This window comes from Glandiceps talaboti, chromosome 8 (assembly GCF_964340395.1).
Source record: "Glandiceps talaboti chromosome 8, keGlaTala1.1, whole genome shotgun sequence".
In the NCBI taxonomy this organism is placed as follows: domain Eukaryota; kingdom Metazoa; phylum Hemichordata; class Enteropneusta; family Spengelidae; genus Glandiceps; species Glandiceps talaboti.
In genome coordinates this window covers 24,075,223-24,099,883 of record NC_135556.1, presented here as the reverse complement: position 1 = coordinate 24,099,883, position 24,661 = coordinate 24,075,223, and the positions used below count along the sequence as shown (strand labels likewise).

Genomic DNA, 24,661 nt, shown 5'->3' with positions numbered 1-24,661 from the left:
AACTTGTATGTTCTCTTTGCCAAAATCAATAACATATGGTTTCCTTCTCTAGCTATAAACAAGAGTATAAAATAACCAATTTGTTATTTAAAACCTATGAGCCATTTTGTTAGCCGATCTTAGCTATATGTCATCCGGTAAAGGCATAGTATATTTTGGTGTATTGGGAGAGGAGGGTAATTGGTAAACGTCGTCAACAAACATTAAATAAAGATATATATTTATCGACCAATCCAATGAAATAAACTACTTCATAATGGGGAGGAGGGGGTACTGAAATAAATGTATATTATTTGACTACTAGTATTTGCCCTTGAAAATATGTATCAAGGTCAAAGATTAGTGGCTTAACATTCATAATATTGGGTAGACATTTGAAAGGTGTCCGTATGTATCAAAATTTGAGATATGAGACGAAGTGTACAAATCACACATATGACCGCCATTTTGCAGATGTCCCACATACTATGTTACCTTTGCACCAAGTTTGTTTGAAATCGGCTGATGTATGTCAGATAAATGGAGGTGCACGACGTACGCATGCAATGACGGACGGGACGGGGCCCAACGTAACAGGACGACGCCCGTTGGGGCCAACAACTACTCTGTAATCGGGGTGCGTGGGTACTGATTTTTTTTTAAATATTTTTTTTTACACATGTCATCAATTCCTCAATAAATTGAATCACACTAAATCGGCGACGTTTCCTGTTCATATGACAAAATATAAATCATGATATTGAAACAAAGACCTCTTGTTTACATCACAGACAAGGAAAAGATTGTATGCGCTTCTATCTATTACAACAACTGTTGTTTGATGACATATCACAGCAATGCGTTCGATACAAGGATATTTTGTTTATTCTGTAATTCTTTACGTACACATTGCTGTATACAGTATGGTCCAGTGGCCACTGTTATCACAGTCGTCCTCTGCTGTATGGCGTCATGGAACAATATATCGAAGTTATGAGCTAGCTGCCGACATAATGTATATACTCCCGTTTAATAGTTAAATAAGAAGTTATCTAATTTAAGTCTGGAAAATCTGATAGGTGCATATTACAAAGGTCACTGGTCACACTGCCAGTGATATTGAATGTACACAGAAATAATGATGTGCCCAATCAACATATAGTAATATCCCATCCCACTGACGACCAACCATGGAGTGTTCATAAACATAGTGTTGCTGTCTGGTCACGACGGTAGTGGACGATGTCAAATCAATGTCGTCCTACCATACCTGGTATATATCATATTTTAACTAACTCATCTTGTATAATATTGCTATCATAATCATAAAAATATTCAATGCATGAACTTCTGTATCATACACATACCATTGTATTCATTATTATATACTATAATAACATTACATGTAATTTTGTACTCAACCAGCAATTTTGGATAACTAGTTGGTTCTCGCCAGTAACTGACTTAAATGATGTATTTAATGGTCCTCTTGTAACGTAGATGATACATATATAGCTGAGAAAAGTCACACATTATATACAACTAAGTTAACGTTGTCGGCAGTCGTTTCACGTGTGACTTCATACAGTGTGGGATTCTCGGGCTTCTCTGGAACATTTTCTTGTTTTGCGTCCTCTATCGATGTTGGAACGCATAATGATACAGACTGGATTGGGGATGCGTCAATTGATGATTCTCGACGCAAGGTGGCAGCTTTACCTGGAAAAAAAATAAAGCCAAAATGTATAAGGTTATAATGAACTTCACCTTATTCATAGGGTAGGTCGTTTGATAGAAATCAGACGTATACTAGTATTAAGTTTCGAAGCAAAGCCACAAATTGGAAAGATGTACGCTTACACTGGGAAAACCTTCAATGGGAAGATATGCATTGAGTGTATGGCATCATTATGATGAGGGCCAATTGGTGACAAAAGAAGTGGGCACAGCATGTCACAGAGTTCACACCAGTCATGGACCTAGTCCCCTTAATACCATGCACGAGGATTAAAATCTGCGTGTTTGTCCCTACTGTGACATACTTATCTGTGCTACTGTATACGTAGCTCGTGTTCGTTTGCCAAGCTAAGAAAGCAAAGATTTACAATGAAACAAAGTATACATGTACATTTATTTATGTAAATGTGAATTTATAATTTAATATAAATATACCAGATGATTCACGAGGCATGATGATCAAGAGAAAATCTGTACCTCGCTCAAATACAGCAATAGGTAGTCAGGAGCTCGTGTTTGATGTCGGAGAGGAAGACTTGGCATACAATTCTTTAAAAACAGAATTAGACTGATAGTTTGGCGGGAAATTTGTCATATTATTTCTTCATTCCTTGCCGCAACACGAGGCCACGACAAACAATTTCAATAGACTAAGTGTGATTCAAATAAGACACTACATCATATCTGTTCTATAGCTACACACCGTTGTCGACATTGCTAGGCATACTGTTCTTGTCAGAGTCCGATGTTGTCTCGTCCATATGGAATCGAAGGGTAAACTCACTAGCCCTCCCTGATAGATCAACAGTAAAAGTCCGACAGAGAAGAAGCCGATGAATCTGTAGAAAAAAAATGACAGTTAGTATAATAGTAGTAATAATAATAATAATAATAATAATAATAATAATAATAATAATGGATGCATGTATGTATGTATGTATGTATGTATGTATGTATGTATGTATGTATGTATGTATGTATGTATGTATGTATGTATGTATGTATGTATGTATGTATGTGTATGTATGTATGTATGTATGTATGTATGTATGTATGTATGTATGTGTGTATGTATGTATGTATGTATGTATGTATGTATGTATGTATGTATGTATGTATGTATGTATGTATGTGTATGTATGTATGTATGTATGTATGTATGTATGTATGTATGTATGTATGTATGTATGTATGTGTATGTATGTATGTATGTATGTATGTATGCGTATATGTATTATACATATATTATAACACACACAAACACACACACACACACACACACACATGAAGCACCTCGACTTGTTTGTATTCATTAGTGGCGTATATCGAAGCCCGCCCCCTTGTGGTAGGAAGGAAGGGTGTCATAGTATACAGATGGGATTAGATATCCCTCCTTGTGAAATATTTAATCAAAGTGCAAAGCTACTGCTTTCAATGATGAGATTTGTTAATAGGGCGTACCAAGAGGCTATAATCTGATTTTCATTTTCATTTTCAGCTATCCCGTAATGAAAGTGTGAAAAAGTGTAGTATAGGAAAACCATGTACCAATGGGCTAAATTTGATCGTGATCGGCATATAAAAAGCCTGTTAAAAGCCTATATAGTCTGAAAGATTACTAATGTTCACCTAGAGTTCTCGAAAGGTTTGGTACTTTCTTGTCTTAGGCAATGCTTCGTTGAGATTTTCTGAAACTATAAAGTTATCAAATACTTGTAAAGTTGTACAGATACCAACGCTACAGTGTCATCGCAAAGCGGGTTATACGTAAAATATGATACATTTGAATAAATATTCCCACACACTGACCGTATAAACAGGAGATGAACAGATAAAACATCCACTGCATAGCGCCATGTCACTGCAAAACATTGACTCGATGTCTTCATACACGTATGTGTTGGCAACAGTCATGTGACCGTATTCACATCTTACTGATTCTTTCACCTGTTCTGAAAACCAATTCATGACAATTGAACGGACGTCAATCTGCAACGAAAATGGACAGATACTTAACTTGAGTGACAATATTAAATTAGCGAAGATAGCCTTGATTGAAAATCATGGTTTGTTGGGTTATTTCCTTTAGTGCTACAAAATAACTGAAATTGCCTCTTTCAACATAACATTCAATTACATTCTTCTGTCGAGTTCACTGAATCAATACGGAATTTGTAAATCTGTCATCTTGAATGGCGCATTATGAGTTTCTTTGATAAATATTATTAATTAATCACTGTTGCAACCACACATTATGTAGTATTGATTATAAAGTTCCGTACCGGACTATTACATGTTTATTTCGATTACACCAGCCTGTATGATATGGCTGCAACCATGTAATTCCACAGTCCTTAGTATCTATACCTGGGCATGTCCAGTTTTCATTAAAGTATTGCATTTGTCATGTTCATTATTCCATATTGAAATGTGAGTGAATTTGAATTCATACAGACATCTAAATGTTTAAAAGGTATAAACTAACCTCGAAAATAAAACGTTCTTCAGCTTTAAAGGCAGTTCGAGCTCCATCGAGAGCTGTTTCTATTTGACCCTTCATGTGTGGATTGTTTGGGTTAATAATAACAGCAAAATACCCTGAAAAAAATATACAAACACAACTAATTGCAATTAATGCAGATATCAGTAAAGTGGATAAGGAAACTGTTTAACATGTATCAGCACTTTTTGAACTCGTCTGTGCTCTATATTTATATTTTTATATGTTGTATTTCAGTTTTCCAAAGTATGTATGATCGTACTAGTCTAGTTCCAAACTGGGACAGTATTACGTATTAAAAACTTCATCACGTCATTACAAGTGGGAAAGTGATGAAGTTTTTAATATGTACACGTAATACTGTCCCTGTTTGGAACTAGACTAGTATGCGGGTCGCTGAATGAGCACATCCTATAAACATCTCACAAATTTGCACTTTGTTGACACATGGATAAATGACCCGCACCTCTTTAATGACTGTTTACACAAGATGTAAAACAATTGTATACATTACTATCACACTAGCCTAGTGTAGTACAGTGAAGGGTCATACAATGCAATGGTTTGTATGTGTGTCTTTATTTTGAGCAGAAATTATCGAAAAAATAGCCAACAGTTACTGTGATTTTGATAGTTAACAACCATATTTGTTACATCAACATCACTATAGTGTTTTTCGATATTTTTCTTTTAGCAAACGACGCGTGTGGTAAAAACCACTGGCCGCCCTAATAAATTAAATATTTTATGCTTAGTTAAGCAGAGGAATTCCTGTTCGAAAATGAAACATACAGAAAGAATGAATGGCTAATAAAGGCTGGCTTATGAAATTAGGACAGCATGCATGCATGCACACATTCACACACACACACACACACACGCACGCACGCACGCACGCACGCACGCACGCACGCACACACACACACATACACACACACACACATACATACATACATACATACATACATACATACATACATACATACATACATACATACATACACACTACTGCTTCGTTGGGTGAGACATACATTACATGTAACTTTCACTATATGACGTACGTACCGTCACGCACAACTTGTTCTGACTGGTTCGACGTCGTCCTGGCAACCCTTCGACAATGAACATCCATCAATATTGGTTTGGACTGAAGTTTCTCCGTCCATATTTCCAGCTCTTCCAATGTTTCCACTTTCACCACTCTACATGAAGGAACATATATTAAGTAATTCACAGTGACAATAGACCTGTTCAGATTGACCTTTTTTAAAGCTGAGACCATCAGGCCATGGTGACATGAATATAACGCCACAGCTGAGTGATAATCATGAGTTTACATACAGTAACTTGGTTTCATGTCAATAAACCCGAATTCTGAAGGTCCAAAAACAAGTCACTCCACTCTCCAGTGACAAAATCACTGCTAGTGTCATGGCCACATCTACCTTACTTTGTATTCTGAATTTGTTGTCACGACTTAGATGAACGTTTATACACAAGATTACACGCAGTTGAACGTTACCGGGTTATATTGGGCAAGATATCACATTACATACACAAGCTACCCAGGTCAGTGATTACAATAAACATAATCTAATCACCAAAGGGTGATAGTTAATTGATTTCTACGTTGACCGGTCCAGCCATGTCATAAACAATGAACAATGTCATTAGGCAACATTTTTGACATACATATATATATATATGTGTGTGTGTGTGTGATCATTGCTATGTTTAGTCGCTCTTTGCTTTGTTCCGTAAAGAATTCAAACAATAGATATGATTATCTCACGCTGTGTGAACTATGGTCAGCAGTATTAACATCAAGTTGAACGTGTAAAACAAATACAATACCAAGTTTTATCAAGTTGATCTCAGTATATAATATGACGATATGGGCTATCATTACACTCGTACGGAAATCATTGGTCTGCCTACTGTCCGTTTTAGCCATGTCATAGGTCAGTACTTACCGACCACTGGTCTTTGGAAAATAACCACGGTATCCTGGTGATTGAATGAATACATTCATCTTCTCTTCGTCTTGATAAATTCTCTTAATTCCACTCTCGTATCTACTTTGGAATAGTTCTGTAGGTGGGTCATTGTAGAACTCTAACATGGAACAAATACCAACCATCAGTTCTGTATTGTTGTTCAATCCGTCCAAAGTTGTCGTCATCTTATCATTGTTTCAGCCAGATACTATATGTCCGTTGATCTATACACCCACTGACATAGATTGCGGTCACGGTGTACAGAACACACGTCCTTGGGGCTTTACGATCACACACACTGGAATAAGTCCGTACCAGGGGGCGTATCCGACAAAGTTCGCTGACCGAAACCCAGTAAATGCTAGACTTTCATGCAAGTTGGTGTAGCCAGACACAAGCTCAGTTTGACCATCTATCAATTCGTGGTGATGAATATCAGAACTGGCCTGCTATAACACACCATTTCAAATACCGGATGAGTACGAGTTCAGGCCAGTACACTATGTATGATCATCGTATCCCTTCGTTGATCTGATACCGAAATAGCGCCATCTGGCGACCGATGATCATTTCTATGATTTACACACACAGTGCTGCATGACCATTTGCCCTGACATTATAATATACTGTCAAGAGCTCCTCGTTAGGGAACGAGCAGAATTTACGTCAGGGGGGAGCCTGATGAGAAAATGTGAGGACACACAAAAAATGAGGGTGTGGAGAGGGGTGTGGGGGGCCTTGAAGATGTTGACGGTCTGAAGGGAAGGGGCACGGAATATTTTGTGCAGGATTTTAACCCGAAGAGTGGTTACATTTGCAAATGTCTTAAATAATTAAATTCTTAAACCTATTTTGAATTATGAGGGAGATGGCTGCCACCAGAATGTGTTTGTGTTTACCTTATTCTCTATCCGAACCGAATTATACCTTAGGAGCAGTGCGTATTTTACACAGTATATTTGCAAAATTTCTTGCGGTTCTTAAATAGATTAGCGGCATTATTTTAATAACGAGGTGGATAACGGTTATGAGAATGTGTATGTATGTGTGTGTGTCTCTCTCTCTTTGTCTGTCTCTCTGTCTCTGTCTCTGTCTCTGTCTCTGTCTCTCCCTCTGTCTCTCTCTCTCTCTCTCTCTCTCTCTCTCTCTCTCTCTCTCTCTCTCTCTCTCTCTCTCTCTCAACATTTACATCAGAGAAAATAGCCTATCACTGTCAGCACCACAAATATCAATTAATGGGAAATGATAACATACTAGTATGAATTTACGTTATGTTAATAAAACACGTCCGGATGTCAAACAACATAATTATAGAAATGTTTCATTCACTCTAACTCATCAGTCAGTCCTTAGGCGGAAGTGACGTACGGACCTATGCGCAACTTCCCCTGAAGGAAGTTACGTTTAATATACACTATGATGCTGAATACTATCAGATCCAAATCTCAAACTAGCGTTGTCGACTCTCTAGAGACCTGTCAGTGTTTCACTCAAGCAGCATGGCTGTTTGTCAAGCTATTGGATGTTCTAACAAAATTGGCAGAGTGCCTGGAAAAAGTTTTTTCAAGATTCCGGATGCGGCAAAACACAATGATTTGGCAAAGCAATGGCTTTGTAATATTGGCGTAGAATGTTCTGTCTCCAATTTTAAATTCAGTAAGAACAAAGTGGTCTGTGAAGATCATTTTGAACCTGATTGTTTCCAACGAGATTTGAGAAACGAACTCCTGAACTGTCCCCAGAAACGAAAGTTATTGAAGGAGGGTGCTATACCAACACTTACACTTACCAAAAGACTGCAGCAAACTGAAAGGTTCACATGGCTACAACTGGACACTGTGGTAAGATTGATCTCACTCTTTATTACTTTCAATGCAAAGTCTAATCATATACAGTGGAGGGGAGACCCTCCACTGTGTATGGTATAAATCACTCCCGGCGCTCCGTACTTCATTGCCAGCGCAGTGGAGTCACAGATCCAACGATAGGCTAAAAAATACTATATATATACATATCCGGTATCCGAACGGGATATCGCAAAGACGGTTGGGTAATTATCGTCCTTAAGATCTAGGCTTCGCAAATCTGACCAATCACAAAGCGTGTTACAATTAACAGCAAATCCGGAAACTGCACGTACAGAGAGCGCCATCCTAGAGTATTTTGTCTTTAAAATTTACCAAAATGTCGGAAGATAAGAAGGTGAGTCGTATCAGTAGGGATATTTTTGTACTCGGTGTAGTAATAATCTAAAAAAGTAAAACAGTTTGCCACACATGCCCCTATTTTAAGATACTCTCGCCACGCTAAGATTCCGACGTCAACAATGTGACTTTGTTTTTACCGCCATATTCACGAGAGCCATCATGCTGTAGTCTTTTGTCATCTCATCTCGTCATGGAAAGGAAAAGTGTGTTAAAATAAATTCTAAATTGTGGCCCAAATGTATGGACCGTCACATGTACACAATATAAATGTGTGAAGGTATATATTTATCCATGTGACATGTCGACCGACAACCGGTACAACCAACAACGCATTAAAAAATTGACGTTTTAAGACTGGTTAAACCATTTGATTTCTGGGCGGGGGTGGGGGTGGCTGTTGGATTTTCGAAAAATGCTATTATGAATGTACCTCGACATGTTAAAATAGCACAAGAAAGTATTCTTTTAGTCCCTGAATTTCAAAAATCTCCAAGGCGGGAAACCCCCTCCCGTACCCACTCACACTTGGCTAACTCAAACTTGTTCTAAAAGTTCTATTCAACTTTTACTGCCTACTTTCCTAGCTACTTTTGGAATGAGCTGCATTCATTCTAACCTCTCTCTTTTGAAATGAGCTACATCCATCATGTATGTCTCCTGTTGTAAGGAAATTCAATTTCAAAAATATAAGTTTTGTTTTTTATGTATGTATGTATGTATGTATGTATGTATGTATGTATGTATGTATGTATGTATGTATGTATGTATGTATGTATGTATGTATGTATGTATGTATGTATGTATGTATGTATGTATGTATGTATGTATGTATGTATGTATGTATGTATGTATGTATGTATGTATGTATGTATGTATGTATGTATGTATGTATGTATGTATGATGTAGGTAGGTAGGTAGGTATGTATGTATGTAGGTAGGTACGTAGGTAGGTAGGTAGGTAGGTGTGTGTGTGTGTGTATGTATGTATGTATGTATGTAGGTACGTACGTACGTAGGTAGGTAGGTAGGTATGTATGTATGTATGTATGTATGTATGTAGGTACGTATGTACGTACGTACGTACGTACGTATGTATGTATGTATGTATGTATGTATGTATGTATGTATGTATGTATGTATGATGTAGGTAGGTAGGTAGGTAGGTAGGTATGTATGTATGTATGTAGGTACGTACGTAGGTAGGTAGGTAGGTGTGTGTGTGTGTATGTATGTATGTATGTAGGTACGTACGTACGTAGGTAGGTAGGTAGGTAGGTATGTATGTAGGTATGTATGTATGTATGTATGTATGTAGGTAGTACGTATGTACGTACGTACGTACGTACGTATGTATGTATGTATGTAGGTATGTATGTAGGTATGTATGTATGTATGTATGTATGTATGTATGTATGTATGTATGTATGTATGTATGTACGTATGTACGTACGTATGTATTTAAAGCATATATATATTTTTTTAAATTGGTTTACCCCTTAATATTCAGGGGTATACAGTTATCCCTCAAAAATACATTGCCTTACAGGGGTAATTATCAATGAATTGATTTGGTATAATGTTAGAGTTGGGTCATTACGTTCAGTGGGACTCACTGAAAAGGAAGTACCCCCTCCCCAGCCCATGTGAAAGAATGCTAAGGACATGCATGTTTTAGAAAAAATTGTGATTTTCGTAAGTGAATACTTACGGGTCTCTGCATGGAAAGAGTTCACATGCACTAAAGTATTGAATTTAGTAGAAGCTGAACGAATCTGAAATTTTGACCTTTAATGTATATTATTATTACCCTTACTGTTATTCCTCAGCAACTTATGGTATTGCAGTATAGGTATTGAAATGGATATGCAAGTTTCAACAGACACCTTTCCACTCGCCCCCTCCCTGCAGACGTCTAATTCAAAAGATATGTATTTTGTTTCATAGGAGGTGAAACCTGAAGGAGGCAATGATCATATAAATTTGAAAGTGTCAGGACAGGTGAGTCACGAAACTAGACAATGCATGTACAGTTGTTTGTGGAAACCCCAGCACAGCTTGAGGCTCAACTTATTTCAATGGGCTATGTTTACACATGGCTGGGCATAGTTTGGTGACAACCTCATTATAAATGAGCATCTTGAAATTGATGTTGTGCCAGGCAAGGTTGACACTGAATTCTACCAATATTGTGGTGGACTATCACAGTCTGCTGGCTGTGCTGTTACAGTTTGACCAATCTGAAAATTCAATTATTTATGAAGGTATGCATGGTAAAAATAGTATAGATAAAAAGTATTTCAGATTTATTTTATTTTAGTGAAAAAATCTTTAAAAGATAATGAAAATAATTCCAAAGTAAAAGTAGTATTTTGTTGTAATCATGAATAAACAAATTTTGAAATAAGTACTGTATGGTCATTCTCTTTATCGTTAAATATTGAATTGCATGTATTTGATTTATGCTAGGATGGAACAGTTGTACAGTTTAAAATCAAAAGGCATACACCTCTCAAGAAACTTATGAATGCCTATTGTGTAAGACAGGTAGGTCACATACCTTTATTTCAGTGTTCTATGATTGTGGTCCTATAAAATAGACAGTACATGTATGTTGTTGGTTATTGTTATTGATGTGTATAGACAAAATGATGTATAGTAATTCCACAGTTTAGACCCTATACAGTGTTTCCATATGAGTGTATTAAATATTTCTCAATTCATGATTTTTTATGATCTTTCAACTAATCCAGAAATTAGCAGCATTTTATCCTTACAGTATTTTGCAACCAGTCCTTGTCATGTGTTGTGTTGTGCTGTGCTGTGCTGTGCTGTGCTGTGTTGTGTTGTGCTCTGCTCTGCTCTGTTGTGCTGTGCTGTGTTGTGTTGTGCTCTGCTCTGCTCTGCTGTTGTGTTGTGTTGTGCTGTGTTGTACTCGTGCTGTGCTGTGTTGTGTCGTGTCGTATCGTGTCATGTTATGGCATTGTTATATAATGCTGTTTGGGGATGTGGCTTTGTAATGTGTTGTGTTGCTTGCCAGTAGTAGTGTAAAGTGATGTGTAGCTCTGTTAAACTGTAATTCAATTCAGTGCTCTACCATACCATGCTATAATGTGTTCTTTTTTGCTTGCTTCATGTGCGGGCATGTTGCGTGTTGTAAAATGTTCTTTTTTGCTTGCATCAAGTTCAGCATGCTTTGTCAATGTTGTAATGTGTTTTTTTTCCTGCATGCTTCATGTATAGGGTCTTCAGCAGAATGCAATTAGATTTACCTTTGATGGCAATCGTATTAGTGAAGAAGAGACGCCCTCACAGGTGAGATTTGCTGTCTACCAGTATATAATTATCATTCATTTTCAGGGCTTAAAAGTTGAAGCTTTAAGGTTTAGGTTTGATGGTAATCCCATAAGTGAAGATGATACTCCTCAAAAGGTGAGAAGTCATAACATAATTATACATGTACCATACAGTATATATTGCCTCATCAGCTAGAAGTCACTCGGTTGTATCATTAGATATGGATCAAACTTGTATCATTAGCTGTGGATTTAAGGTTGTATCATTATGACATCATTTATAATTAAAGTGCAGTGGTTTGCATTACACATCTTCCCGTCTGTTGCATATATGCTTTGTTACTGACATGCATAAGTGAATTGGACGACCGCTGCATTTCACTACAGCTTTACTGAGCAACTAAGGAGAGAAAGAGAAACAAATTGGTACAAGAGAACAGATCAAACCAAGATATTCCGATACCATGGGATTACACGTATGTGGTGCTTGAAAAGATCATGAAACTTTAGTATCAAATTCTTGTTTGTATGCACCCTAAACATATGCATAGCACATGACCATTGCACTTTAAGCTTGTATCATTATGTGTGGATTAAGTTTAAAGCTTGTATCTGAAGGTGTGGATAACAGGGACTGCCACTACAGAAAATAAAGGAATTTCCATAAACTGATGGTTTCTAGTGTCATTTCATGATTTTACATACATTAAACACGATTGCTGAGAAACACCAAGATAAATCTTTTTGTTCATGTATTAACTGTATTGGTAGGACCTTGACATGGAAATCAATTGTCTCATGTGAGTCAGTAGAAATGCTTATGCAATTGCAGAATATAAATATTCATGACTTCTCAGAGCTTGGTATCTTAATGTCAGTCATGTAGTCTAGTTCCTATATAGAGTCGTTACCATTTACACCTCCACTGTTGTTACTCTAGAAGTCATGAGATGCAATTTAAAATTCATCCACAGCCACCCACACAGTCATCATGTTTTTGTTAATCACAAATTCTAACCAATAACATGATCCCTCATAAAGTTAGTGTTTATTGGGGCTGTTATGTAATGTCCAAATATGGTATATTTGTCAGCTCAGGATGCTACTTGTACACTGTTTATGTCACTTTAACAGTTGGGGTTCACTGATTGGATGAACAACTTTTTTGTGCTGATTGAGGGACTTTGACCAGAAGTGGCTTAGTTAGAAACCACATTGGCATCCAGACTATCCGGCATGTAGATTTTGGATGTAAAATTGTAAGGTGTCAACATGTTATCTAAAAAATGCATTTTGAATCTTTTCACAGCTTGACATGGAAAATGAAGATGTAATTGATGTGTTCCAACAGCAGATAGGTGGATATTTGTCGTAATATACTAGGATTCACCAGCAGTCTTACAAACAATTATATTGACTGCTGTGTGTTGAAACAGATGAATGGATTGAGTGCCAATTGTGTATCAATGCTACCATCACAAAATGAGGATGCCAAAGCTGTGCTGAATTATGTTATGGTTTTTTGCTGTATGCAGTGAAATTATAGAGTTGACAGAGGGACAAAATTGCGTCATGCAGTTTCACGTTCACTGATTGAAAGATGACTCGATACAAGTACATACGTCGTTCAGCACAAGTACAGTTTACAGTGTTGTAATTATTCATGTTATGTTATTGCATTTATATCAGAAGGTATCATTTTTCTTAGTTCATATCACAGAATATTTGTACCTGCTAGTAAATAGCTGGATCTAAAATTTCAATTAGAAATTGATGTTCACAGTCCCTTATCAGTGTGCAGTCACAGAGCAATGTGTATACTGTCACTGACCAGTGTGCACAGTCACTGACCAGTGTGTACAGTCACTGACCAGTGTGTACAGTCACTGATCAGTGTGCACAGTCACTGACCAGTGTGTACAGTCACTGACCAGTGTGCACAGTCACTGACCAGTGTGCACAGTCACTGATCAGTATGTACAGTCACTGACCAGTATGTACAGTCACTGACCAGTATGTACAGTCACTGATCAGTATGTACAGTCACTAAACAGTGTGTACAGTCACTGACCAGTGTGTACAGTCACTGACCAGTGTGTACAGTCACTAAACGGTATGTACAGTCACTGACCAGTGTGTACAGTCACTGACCAGTGTGTACAGTCACTGACCAGTGTGTACAGTCACTGACCAGTATGTACAGTCACTGATCAGTATGTACAGTCACTGACCAGTATGTACAGTCACTGACCAGTATGTACAGTCACTAAACAGTGTGTACAGTCACTAAACAGTGTGTACAGTCACTGACCAGTGTGTACAGTCACTGACCAGTGTGCACAGTCACTGATCAGTATGTACAGTCACTGACCAGTATGTACAGTCACTAACCAGTGTGTACAGTCACTGACCAGTATGTACAGTCACTGACCAGTGTGTACAGTCACTGACCAGTATGTACAGTCACTGATCAGTGTGTACAGTCACTGACCAGTATGTACAGTCACTGACCAGTGTGTACAGTCACTGACCAGTATGTACAGTCACTGACCAGTGTGTACAGTCACTGACCAGTATGTACAGTCACTGATCAGTATGTACAGTCACTGACCAGTATGTACAGTCACTGACCAGTGTGTACAGTCACTGATCAGTATGTACAGTCACTGACCAGTATGTACAGTCACTGACCAGTGTGCACAGTCACTGATCAGTATGTACAGTCACTGATCAGTATGTACAGTCACTAACAACTGCATAGTCACTGATCAGTGTGTACAGTCTCTAACAACTGTGTACAGTCACTGACCAGTGTACACATTCAGCAAAATGGGCCAAGGTTACTACTACTTACTGCTCAGCAAATCTATACAAAAGTTATAGTTTTAAAAGGATAGTTGTATTTAACTCAAGAGATAATATCATTTTCTTCTTCTCGATAGACTTGATATCAGATACAAAGTAGGGTAGAAAGATTGTCTGTCAAGACATGTGATTGTAAAGTAATTAAACTAAATCATACTTAAATTTGAGTGTGAAATACAGTTTTACAGGACTATATCCAAGATTATTGTATTGTTAAATATAAATTTACAGGACTGTGCCATCACTTACAGTTATGGTAGGGATGACCCGACATTGTCATTACCATGAAAATCACATGCCTTTTGTCTACATGTAGGTAAGACCCATGGGTTATTTGTATTGCAAACATTTGAAAAGAACTTTAATTAACACAAGTGTATAGTCAGCACGAGTTATGTATAGTTGGTTGAGGTAAAATGTAGTCTGTATCGATATAGTATAAACACAGTGACAAACTATACATATACATTCATGTTTTGATTGCAGTGTCTTGTGATCTTATGTTGTGAAACTGACACATCTTGGAGTAGACTTAATTATCAAATGTAGTGTACATTAAATTCCTTATAAGCAACATTGCAGTGTAACTGACATTGTCAAGTTTCTGTTTCTTACAGTCTAACACTTACTGTAGTGTCAAAGTTTGAGGTCAAGTAAAGTTTGCAGCTGATGGAGTAGGAGTCAATAGTTGCCAGAAACAACCACGTACCATCTCCACGTTGTACCATTTTATAGGCAAAATTTGTGTAATTCTTGAATGATTTGTACAGTATATTCCCACCTTCTTTTTGAGCTCTTCCACATGCTACAACAGTTAGCCACATCCATACATAGGTTGTCCTCCACACCTGTCTACTTGATTGAAATGCTTTTGAAGGAGAACACCACTGCAGGAATATATGCATTTTTTAAACAGAGGGTTCTGGAGAGTCATTTCATGATTTTACATCAGGTACATTACATTACACCCAACTGTTAAGAAATACTGTCAGAATTGAAACTTGTTCCTCATTCATAATTCAATGGAGGTCCTTGCCATACCATGGATAAGCATTGTTTCATGGGAATTAGCAGATATGCATATGCGATGGAACATAAACATTCATTACTCCACAGTTCCTCTGTGTGATAGAGGGACTGTGATTACCCATAAGTCACTGTAATAGGAGTACCCCGGTAATGAATATTTCTGTTCTGCTATTACATGTGCACATCTACTGACTTAATGTGGGAAGTCTGCCTTCCTTATGTTGCACAAATTACCATATGATAAAATGCAAATGCTATCATCATGCACAAACATGTATATTGAAGAAATCATTTATATTACGCAACAGTTTGAAGCATGGAATAATGAGTCTTGCATGGTGGAAAGTTTACCAATTTATTAGTATTTATCTATGTTAATTGTTTCAAAATAGTACATTTTATTTACAGTGATTGGTAAATACTTCATGAATATCTTGACCACAAAAAATTGTAATTCTGAAATGGTAAATATTTATCTATGTCTGGTGATACCAACATTTTTACAAATAATACTGTACTTTCATTAGATCAGTATTGTTATTGAAAGTATTATTCTGTGTTTGTATGGTTCATCTATCTTACCTCATTCAGATTTGATTTTAGGAGTACTAATAATGTATGTGAAAAGTCAACATTTATCTAGTTCTACTCTATGTTATGTGTAGTTTAGTTTAGTTTAGTTCAGTTCAGTTCAGTTAGGGATTGTGTATTTTAAAATTAAGAACATCACATCAGAGTCTGGTACAGAAGTGCCGATCAATGTTATTTTTAAAGTCATTTATGTTCTTGGATAATACAACATAGTCCTGTAAAGAGTTCCATTCTTAACTACTCAAACAGGAAAATAGTTCTTCCTAGTGTCCAATCTGGCACCATATCATCCCAGTATCTGATATGCTTTCACTGACCGAAATATAACACATTTCTCCAGTGAAAGAGAGTTATTGTCAATGTCGTTGATGATGTTATAGACCTACACAATGTCCCCTTGTATCCGCTGTGTTTCAAGTGTGGTTAGATGTAGAAATGATACCCTATCATTGTATATGGTCAGTCAGGATGATGGGAAGGTATTTGAAGTATCAACTAAACATGACATTTGTGTTGAATTGTCCGTAGTTATTTCTTTTGATTTGTTAATTATTTTGATAGTTATTCTGTTAAAAGCATACAACAGCAAAATATCATGATTTTTGTGATTTCAATCCTAGGTACAACTAGTTTTACTTGTAATCTTCAGTTTATGTGTATTGTATTTGTAATAAATTGTTCTACTTAAAAGGACAACGATTGGTGGGTGTTTGTTCAGTCTGTATGATGGTAGCCCATTCAGTGTGTTTGTTGAGGTGTTTAACCTAGAATCTAAATGTTTTGACTTCGATGTTGAAGAGGGAAAGTATTGAAGACGACATGCTTAGATTCGAGGCTGGGGTGGAAAGCCAGTAACAGGAAAGGGTTGAAGTTGACACACTTAGATTCTAGGCTGTGTGGAAAGGGTTGAAGTTGACATGCTTAGATTCTAGGCTGTGTGGAAAGGGTTGAAGTTGACACCCTTAGATTCTAGGCTGTGTGGAAAGGGTTGAAGTTGACATGCTTAGATTCTAGGCTGTGTGGAAAGTATTGAAGTTGACACGCTTAGATTCTAGGCTGTGTGGAAAGTATTGAAGTTGACACTTAGATTCTAGGCTGTGTGGAAAAGGTTGAAGTTGACACGCTTAGATTCTAGGCTGTGTGGAAAGTATTGAAGTTGACACGCTTAGATTCTAGGCTGTGTGGAAAGTATTGAAGTTGACACACTTAGATTCTAGGCTGTGTAGATAGCCCATAAGTGAGGTGGTGTGACATGTAGATAGCCCATATGTGGTGGTATGTGTAGGTAGCCCATGGGAGGCAGTATGACAGCATGCATGTAGATAGCCCATATGTGAGGTGGTATGACTTGTAGGTAACCCACATGTTATGTATGGTATGACAACATGTAGGTAGCCCATATGTGAGGTTGTATGATAACATGTAGATAGTATGTGATGTGAGGTGGTATGACAACATGCACGTAGCCCATATGTGATACAGTACGACAGTCTGTACGTAGCCCATATGTGATACAGTACGACAGCCTGTATGTAGCTCATGTGATACAGTATGACAACATGCACATAGCCCATATGTGATACAGTACGACAGCCTGTACGTAGCCCATATGTGATACAGTACGACAGCCTGTATGTAGCTCATATGTGATACAGTACGACAGTCTGTATGTAGCCCATATGTGATACAGTACGACAGCCTGTATGTAGCTCATATGTGATACAGTACGACAGCCTGTACGTAGCTCATATGTGATACAGTACGACAGCCTGTATGTAGCTCATATGTGATACAGTACGACAGCCTGTATGTAGCTCATATGTGATACAGTACGACAGTCTGTATGTAGCCCATATGTGATACAGTACGACAGCCTGTATGTAGCTCATATGTGATACAGTACGACAGCCTGTATGTAGCTCATATGTGATACAGTACGACAGCCTGTACGTAGCTCATATGTGATACAGGACGACAGCCTGTACGTAGCTCATATGTAATACAGTACGACAGCCTGTATGTAGCCCATATGTGATACAGTACGACAGCCTGTATGTAGCTCATATGTAATACAGTACGACAGCCTGTATGTAGCCCATATGTGATACAGTATGACAACATGCATGTAGCCCATATGTAATACAGTACGACAGCCTGTACGTAGCCCATATGTGATACAGTACGACAGCCTGTACGTAGCCCATATGTGATACAGTATGACAACATGCACGTAGCCCATATGTAATACAGTACGACAGCCTGTATTTAGCCCATATGTGATACAGTACGACAGCCTGTATGTAGCCCATATGTGATACAGTATGAGTCTGTATTAGCTCATATGTGATACAGTACGACAGCCTGTACGTAGCTCATATGTAATACAGTACAACAGCCTGTATGTAGCCCATATGTGATACAGTACGACAGCCTGTATATAGCCCATATGTGATACAGTACGACAGCCTGTATGTAGCTCGTATGTGATACAGTATGACAGTCTGTATTAGCTCATATGTGATACAGTACGACAGCCTGTACGTAGCTCATATGTAATACAGTACAACAGCCTGTATGTAGCCCATATGTGATACAGTACGACAGCCTGTATGTAGCTCATATGTAATACAGTACGACAGCCTGTATGTAGCCCATATGTAATACAGTACGACAGCCTGTATGTAGCCCATATGTGATGCAGTACGACAGCCTGTATGTAGCTCGTATGTGATACAGTACGACAGCCTGTACGTAGCTCATATGTAATACAGTACGACAGCCTGTACGTAGCTCGTATGTGATACAGTACGACAGCCTGTATGTAGCCCATATGTGATACAGTATGACAGCCTGTACGTAGCTCGTATGTGATACAGTACGACAGCCTGTATGTAGCTCATGCGTAATGTATGATATGGCTATAGAATGTCGCATTGTGAGTGACTCGAGTCAGAGACTTTAATAAAATTACCAGAGAAACGCCTTGTATATTCAAATGTACCATTTTATTGAGTATTTCAGTCCAGTACTACTTTGGACAACAAAAAAAACATCATGACCTTTGTAAAGAAATTATTTGATAACGATACAGGAGTTTAAAGTCAATGATTTTCTATATTAATAAATGCTGTACAAGTGTTTCTGAAAGTGGTGTTATGTCTAAAGATATCTGACTATATCCTTTGCATAACTTATATACTGACACACACTGAAACACATGATTTCCTTCAATATTGCAACCACTGCACAGAATTCAAGTTGTTCCCTGTTGAACTATGAAAAGTCTGACAACACAAATATAATTTTGATAACTGTCATGTGTCCACAATGTATGCTATAATCAAATTTATAAGCACTGTATATTCATGATAAACTAATTTTATCTACAGACACAGTGTTTTATTATACTGATAACAAGTATATCAACTGATATTAACTACATTTCAGGCAAGGCATCCTATTTCATGGTATTGCGCACTTTGATTACAGAGGTTCTTTGAATACTGCAGTGTGTACATTTCATCAGGGGTTGTCATTGAGACATCTATTTTACTAGACATTCATTACTACAATCAGAATTATCCTCAATGTTACAACTATAAATATACATCATTTGTGTATATCAAGTGGGTCCAATGTATGTATAGCTGATCACATGGTGACCACTCTCTTCAATTTCTAGATATCAATTTATTGCTTCCCTGGTGAAATGTACAATGTACACATCACTGTCTTCATTGAAAACCAAGTAATCAAGATGTTTATTACTATTTAACAGTATGTGAAATATTAATATTGACTGATATTATAACCACAGAGATCCGACTGATAATGTACATAAAGTACAGCTCAAGAAATGGTTTCTAACTGGGCTAGCACTGTAGTAGCTCCATGCTAACATAGGGTCAGGATGGTGCTAACAAGCTGATCTAACTAGTATTTGTTAGCAACTGGAAGATAAATATCTGTACCAGCCATACGGCTAGCGCAGGCTGATGCAGAGTTAGTGCCCATGTGTTAGCAACTGGAAGATTAATGTCTGCACAAGCCAAATGTTAACACAAGGCTAGCTCTGACTGGCCTCAGACCACTATAGAGAATATAGTGGTCTGAGGGCTGACATAGAGTTAGCACTAATACCTCACCAGTATGTGTTGGCAACTGGAAGATTAATGCCTGCGCAAGCCAAATGCTAACACAAGGCTAGCTCAAGCTGACCCAGAGTTAGCATGCATTAGAAGCTGGAAGATTAATGTCTGTACAAGCAAAATGTTAGCTCAGGTGGACACAGAGTTAGCACTAATACCTCACCAGCATGCATTAGGAACTGGAAGATTAATGCCTGCACAAGCAAAATGTTAGCTCAGGCTGACAGAGTTAGCAAATTTGAAAGGGATTCTTGAGTTGTACTGTACATCCAATGGTGTGATTGTTATCAGAAGGGTTATTTGATCTATATACATACACAGTGGTTATAGGCAGATAAATTACATATATCCACTTTCTGATGGTCAAAATTTATACTCCATATGTTGGATATTGTGTGTTGTCGTGTTCCATGAACTGTGAAGTTACAAATGTAAAACAAATGGGGAAAAACTTGAATTCTTCTACAGGGATATTTCAATGAGTTAAAACCTTTATATGTACACTGTGTTGAAAGATGATGTGTCAATGTTACTTTTTAATAAGTGAAAACTGTACACAAAATAAATTCAAAATACTCTATACTTAAATGCTTCACTACAATCTAAGAAGAACACCATAAATATTTACACGGACAGAATACTCTGTCTTCTCCAAAGTACCAAAGTCAAAAAAAGACAAAGACAATACACTATACAAACAAACAAGTAGAAATGGTCCTCGGGTAGGTATGGGTGTATGTACACAGAATGGTTTGACCAAAGTCACATAATATTACAACAACATATGGTGCTAGACACTCTTTAGAACGGAGCGTACAGACAACCACCTTTGCTTTCCAATCTGTCATTACATTTCATGATTGCAGTTTAAGGTACAGCATGAAAAAATACAAATGTAAAAAACAAACACTTCAACTTTTCAGCTGGAGGGGTGGGGAGGGGCATGAACATTAACCAAAGCAGCACTGTGATAGGTGATTTCAGATTCTGTTGAAAACATTTGATATGAAAGTGCAGCATTGGATTGACACTGAAAAGTACTAATTCTTTGTGTTTCATTTTTATGAACGGCTAAACTCTGTAATTTTCAACGTGACAAAAACCCCACCATTCAAAGTTCAGATGGTGAAATAAGTTTAAAAAGTTCAAAATAAGCAATGGCTAGACCATTGTGTTCACAATTATGGAAATGACAGCTACCTGACTGTAAAAAAGGCAAGTTCCTCCACTGACTTCATGATAAATCTCTTTCAATTCTCTGATCAAACTGAGATCGTAGTAAATTTTAAAATAAGTATATCAAGCTTAAATGAGTGTGTCAGTAGTAGTAGTAGTTCATCTACAATGTACACTAGAGAATCTGGAAAAAAAATCGCCACAATACTGGTTTATCTGTTAGATCATATATAAAAAAAGGACAATATAGATTGACATTCTTAGGCATTTTTATCTTTCTTTTTTTTTCTTCTTCATATTGTATCTATCTAGCTTGGCAAATAGTACCGGTAGAGTTGATCTCAATTATATTTGTGGTGTTATGGTATTCAAGCAGTTTGTGAAGAATACATAACTAGCTTTCTATTTGTGAGAAGAACTCGGAACAAAAAGGTAAACCTCTTTGTTTTCACAGCCTGCCCGCTAAGAAAGTAGTGTTTGATGTGTGTCAAATGTTACATTTCTCTACTGCTAATGGAAGTTAGAAGCAGGCGCCACCCCATATGTACTGTATTATGATAACTGGGGTTTTTCTTCACAGAAATCAACATATGACAAATTAGTACTACAGAAACCCCATGCAGTGATAGTTGTGGTATAGAAATCCCATATTTGCTATGGTGTTTGGTGTTATAGAAACCCCACATGTATGGTGACAATTGGTATTATCGAAATCCCACATTTGCCATGGTGATAGTCTTCTAGAAACCTCATATGCATAGTGACATCTCCAATATAGAAACCTCCATATGTAAGCAAGTTTCACATTTGATTTATAGACCTTCCAAATCCACTATAGCACTGTTTAATATACTGCACACATACAGTGATAGTTTGTTTATAGAAAACCCCAATCTACTATGGCAATTGTTTTAAAGAAATCCCACATACACTACAATAGCAACTGTTCAATAGAAATCCCACATTCACTATGGCAACTGTTTTTAAAAGGAAATCCCACATGCGCTGTGGCAACTGTTTTTGAAATTGAAATTCACATGTTACTATGGCAACTGTCTTTTTAAAATAGAAATAACAACTGATGTCCTGATATGTACTCTGTCAGCAAAGAATGCATAAAACTTACATTCTATTGTCATGGATATCTATGGTGTGTTGTCATGGCAACACATCACAGATACTGCTAACATGGTTGTGTTTCCCATATTATTACAGAAATGAATTTATACTGTATTTACCATTAAAAAGTAATTACTATTCAACTAAAAATTCTGCTGGCACTTCTAAAAATCTTACAGATGTATCATTTTGGGTAAGACAAGATTAATTGTACTGACTGTCTTCATGTAGTAAATTGATAATAAAGGAAATAAGGATAAGTATTGCACAAATCATATCATATATCATATCATATCAATCATAATTACATCATGTCAAGTCATATATCATACCATATCATATCTATATGTGATATCACATCATATCTCTGACTCATGCTATGTGTCAAGCTGTAACTTCAAGGTATACTTATTAGTGAGGAAGAAATCAAGTGGGTGGGCGTCAGAGACAAGTTTCTCATTTGGAATATATTTTCAATTTAAATGTATCAATACCCACAACACTTTGAAATATTTATAGAATGTGAATTCACATTCAGTTTTAATGTACAAATCAATTGTCAGACAGGTTATTCGGCTGTCAAGTGTCTGATTACAGAGACATTGTACTGCCATTCTCGCAAACCAGAGCTGTTATTTCTTCCACTACACTTTGAAATAAAGTGGGACGGCATGTTAAGAACAGTGCCGTAAAACAGGCCGTGGTTTGTGACGATGTGTACTACTGTCAATCACATAACTGAAGACATGTTTTTGATAGGGAGTAAATGGACACAGCTTGGTGTCAAATTTGTTTGGAGATTGTACAATGGTATATAGAGTGAGCCAATAGGTCATGACTTCAATTTACCTTGATTTTGCTCATATACATACACTTTGTTTTGAGATGGTAGATTTGTATATACATAAATTGACCTAATTAGAGGTTTCATCCCTGCTTTGGCTTTGTCAAGAAGTTGGCACTCTTTTGAACTTTCTTTTGAGATTGTAGAATGGTTATTTTGTTTGAGTCAAGATACTAGCACTTTTTTCTTCTTTCTATAAACAAGAAACAACGAATTTGTTTCAAGCAAGAGATAAATAGATATATTTATATAGCATAACAATTTCATTGTTGTCAGCCTCATTATGTCAAGTTGCTATTAAATTTCACCCACATAAAGTTTAAAGTCCTAAGTGACAGAATGATTGAATAAACCTGTTGATTACTGTGTACTAAAACACAGACTAAGAAGGTTGTCTTACCTGCCAACAATTTCTTAAGTTATATACAGTAATACTGTCAGATAAACAGGATTCCACTAGGCAAACTTCTTTTCTGTATTCGAATTCGCAACAAACATATTGAGCCTTAGTCTGTGTACAAGTTTGTGAAGACACATGCATCCAAATTCTTCTCTTTGTACACATATTTGTTGACATTGTAATGAGAACAATGTTACAACATAGTAACTGACTACAGCAATATCCAAATGTACAAGTAACGAAACCCCACCTCCCACCCCAAAGTGTTATTGATATGGTTAACTTTGGCACATGTAGGCCAGGCAGGAAAACACATGTAACAATACTGATACACATAACACCATTAGATTCTTGGATATAGCCTGTTTGCTATTGCTGTGGTTGCTGTGCTAGCCTCGCCTTCAACTGCTGAATATGTTCATGTATCTTGAGAGAGGGACCAACTTTCATTCCTGTTAAATTACAAATCTGTTCCTTGGTCAGTGAAAGTAACTTCTTGCCATCAATTTGCTGTGGAAGTAATAGAAACAGAGTCACATGAAGTAACGATAAAGTACATGCTTGCTCTGACGGGTAAGCTGGTTAGTGATACATTTGTATTTTTAAAACTTTCATATAAGACAATGTACTGTATGATGTATACACGCAAGGTAACAAGAGATTTAACTACCTAGCCACTTCTCACCTGTTTTGTAAGATTTTCAGTTCACACACCCGACAGGAGATTTACAGATTCTTGAACAAGTCAACTCTTAGTTACCCGTTTCCTCAAACT

At 37.1% G+C, this 24,661-nt stretch overlaps 3 protein-coding genes across 7 annotated transcripts in view; 1 reads left to right on the top strand and 2 right to left on the bottom strand.

Moving 5' to 3' along the window:
* Positions 1 to 954: 954 nt before the first annotated feature.
* Positions 955 to 6,738, bottom strand: LOC144439123 (uncharacterized). The gene is made up of 6 exons (XM_078128388.1): positions 6,190 to 6,738; positions 5,282 to 5,418; positions 4,202 to 4,314; positions 3,526 to 3,705; positions 2,420 to 2,555; positions 955 to 1,698 (listed from the first exon to the last, which is right to left on the bottom strand). The coding sequence occupies exons 1-6, from the start codon at positions 6,396 to 6,398 to the stop codon at positions 1,505 to 1,507; spliced, it is 969 nt and encodes a 322-aa protein (XP_077984514.1). The 5' UTR covers positions 6,399 to 6,738; the 3' UTR covers positions 955 to 1,504.
* Positions 6,739 to 7,612: 874 nt separating this feature from the next.
* On the top strand, positions 7,613 to 16,878 carry LOC144438722 (small ubiquitin-related modifier 3-like). Of its 5 annotated transcripts, none has more exons than XM_078127868.1 (5): positions 7,613 to 8,054; positions 10,366 to 10,419; positions 10,888 to 10,965; positions 11,779 to 11,850; positions 13,024 to 16,878. In XM_078127868.1, exons 1-5 carry the CDS (start codon positions 7,713 to 7,715, stop codon positions 13,087 to 13,089), a joined length of 612 nt encoding a protein of 203 aa, XP_077983994.1. In that variant the 5' UTR covers positions 7,613 to 7,712; the 3' UTR covers positions 13,090 to 16,878. The 5 variants fall into 5 exon arrangements, with proteins under 5 accessions (XP_077983994.1, XP_077983995.1, XP_077983996.1 ...); XM_078127869.1 differs by lacking the exon at positions 11,779 to 11,850 and adding an exon at positions 11,662 to 11,733; XM_078127871.1 differs by lacking the exon at positions 7,613 to 8,054 and adding an exon at positions 8,343 to 8,415.
* Positions 16,879 to 19,204: 2,326 nt separating this feature from the next.
* LOC144438584 (uncharacterized) overlaps positions 19,205 to 24,661 on the bottom strand; it is a 20,409-nt gene continuing 14,952 nt past the window's right edge. The window contains exon 18 of the mRNA XM_078127668.1: positions 19,205 to 24,396. Within this exon, the coding sequence (XP_077983794.1) occupies positions 24,256 to 24,396 (141 nt within the window). The 3' untranslated portion in view covers positions 19,205 to 24,255. The remainder of the gene's footprint in view (positions 24,397 to 24,661) is intronic.

Coding starts and splice junctions, on each gene's coding strand:
- LOC144439123 (XM_078128388.1), bottom strand. CDS start 6,398: ATGACGACAACTTTGGACGGATTGAACAACAATACAGAACTGATGGTT. Junction 4,315..5,281: donor AGAACAAGTTGTGCGTGACG/GTACGTACGTCA, acceptor TATTTTTTTCAG/GGTATTTTGCTGTTATTATT. Junction 1,699..2,419: donor GCCTAGCAATGTCGACAACG/GTGTGTAGCTAT, acceptor TTTTTTTTCCAG/GTAAAGCTGCCACCTTGCGT.
- LOC144438722 (XM_078127868.1), top strand. CDS start 7,713: ATGGCTGTTTGTCAAGCTATTGGATGTTCTAACAAAATTGGCAGAGTG. Junction 10,420..10,887: donor ATTTGAAAGTGTCAGGACAG/GTGAGTCACGAA, acceptor GATTTATGCTAG/GATGGAACAGTTGTACAGTT. Junction 10,966..11,778: donor ATGCCTATTGTGTAAGACAG/GTAGGTCACATA, acceptor ATTCATTTTCAG/GGCTTAAAAGTTGAAGCTTT.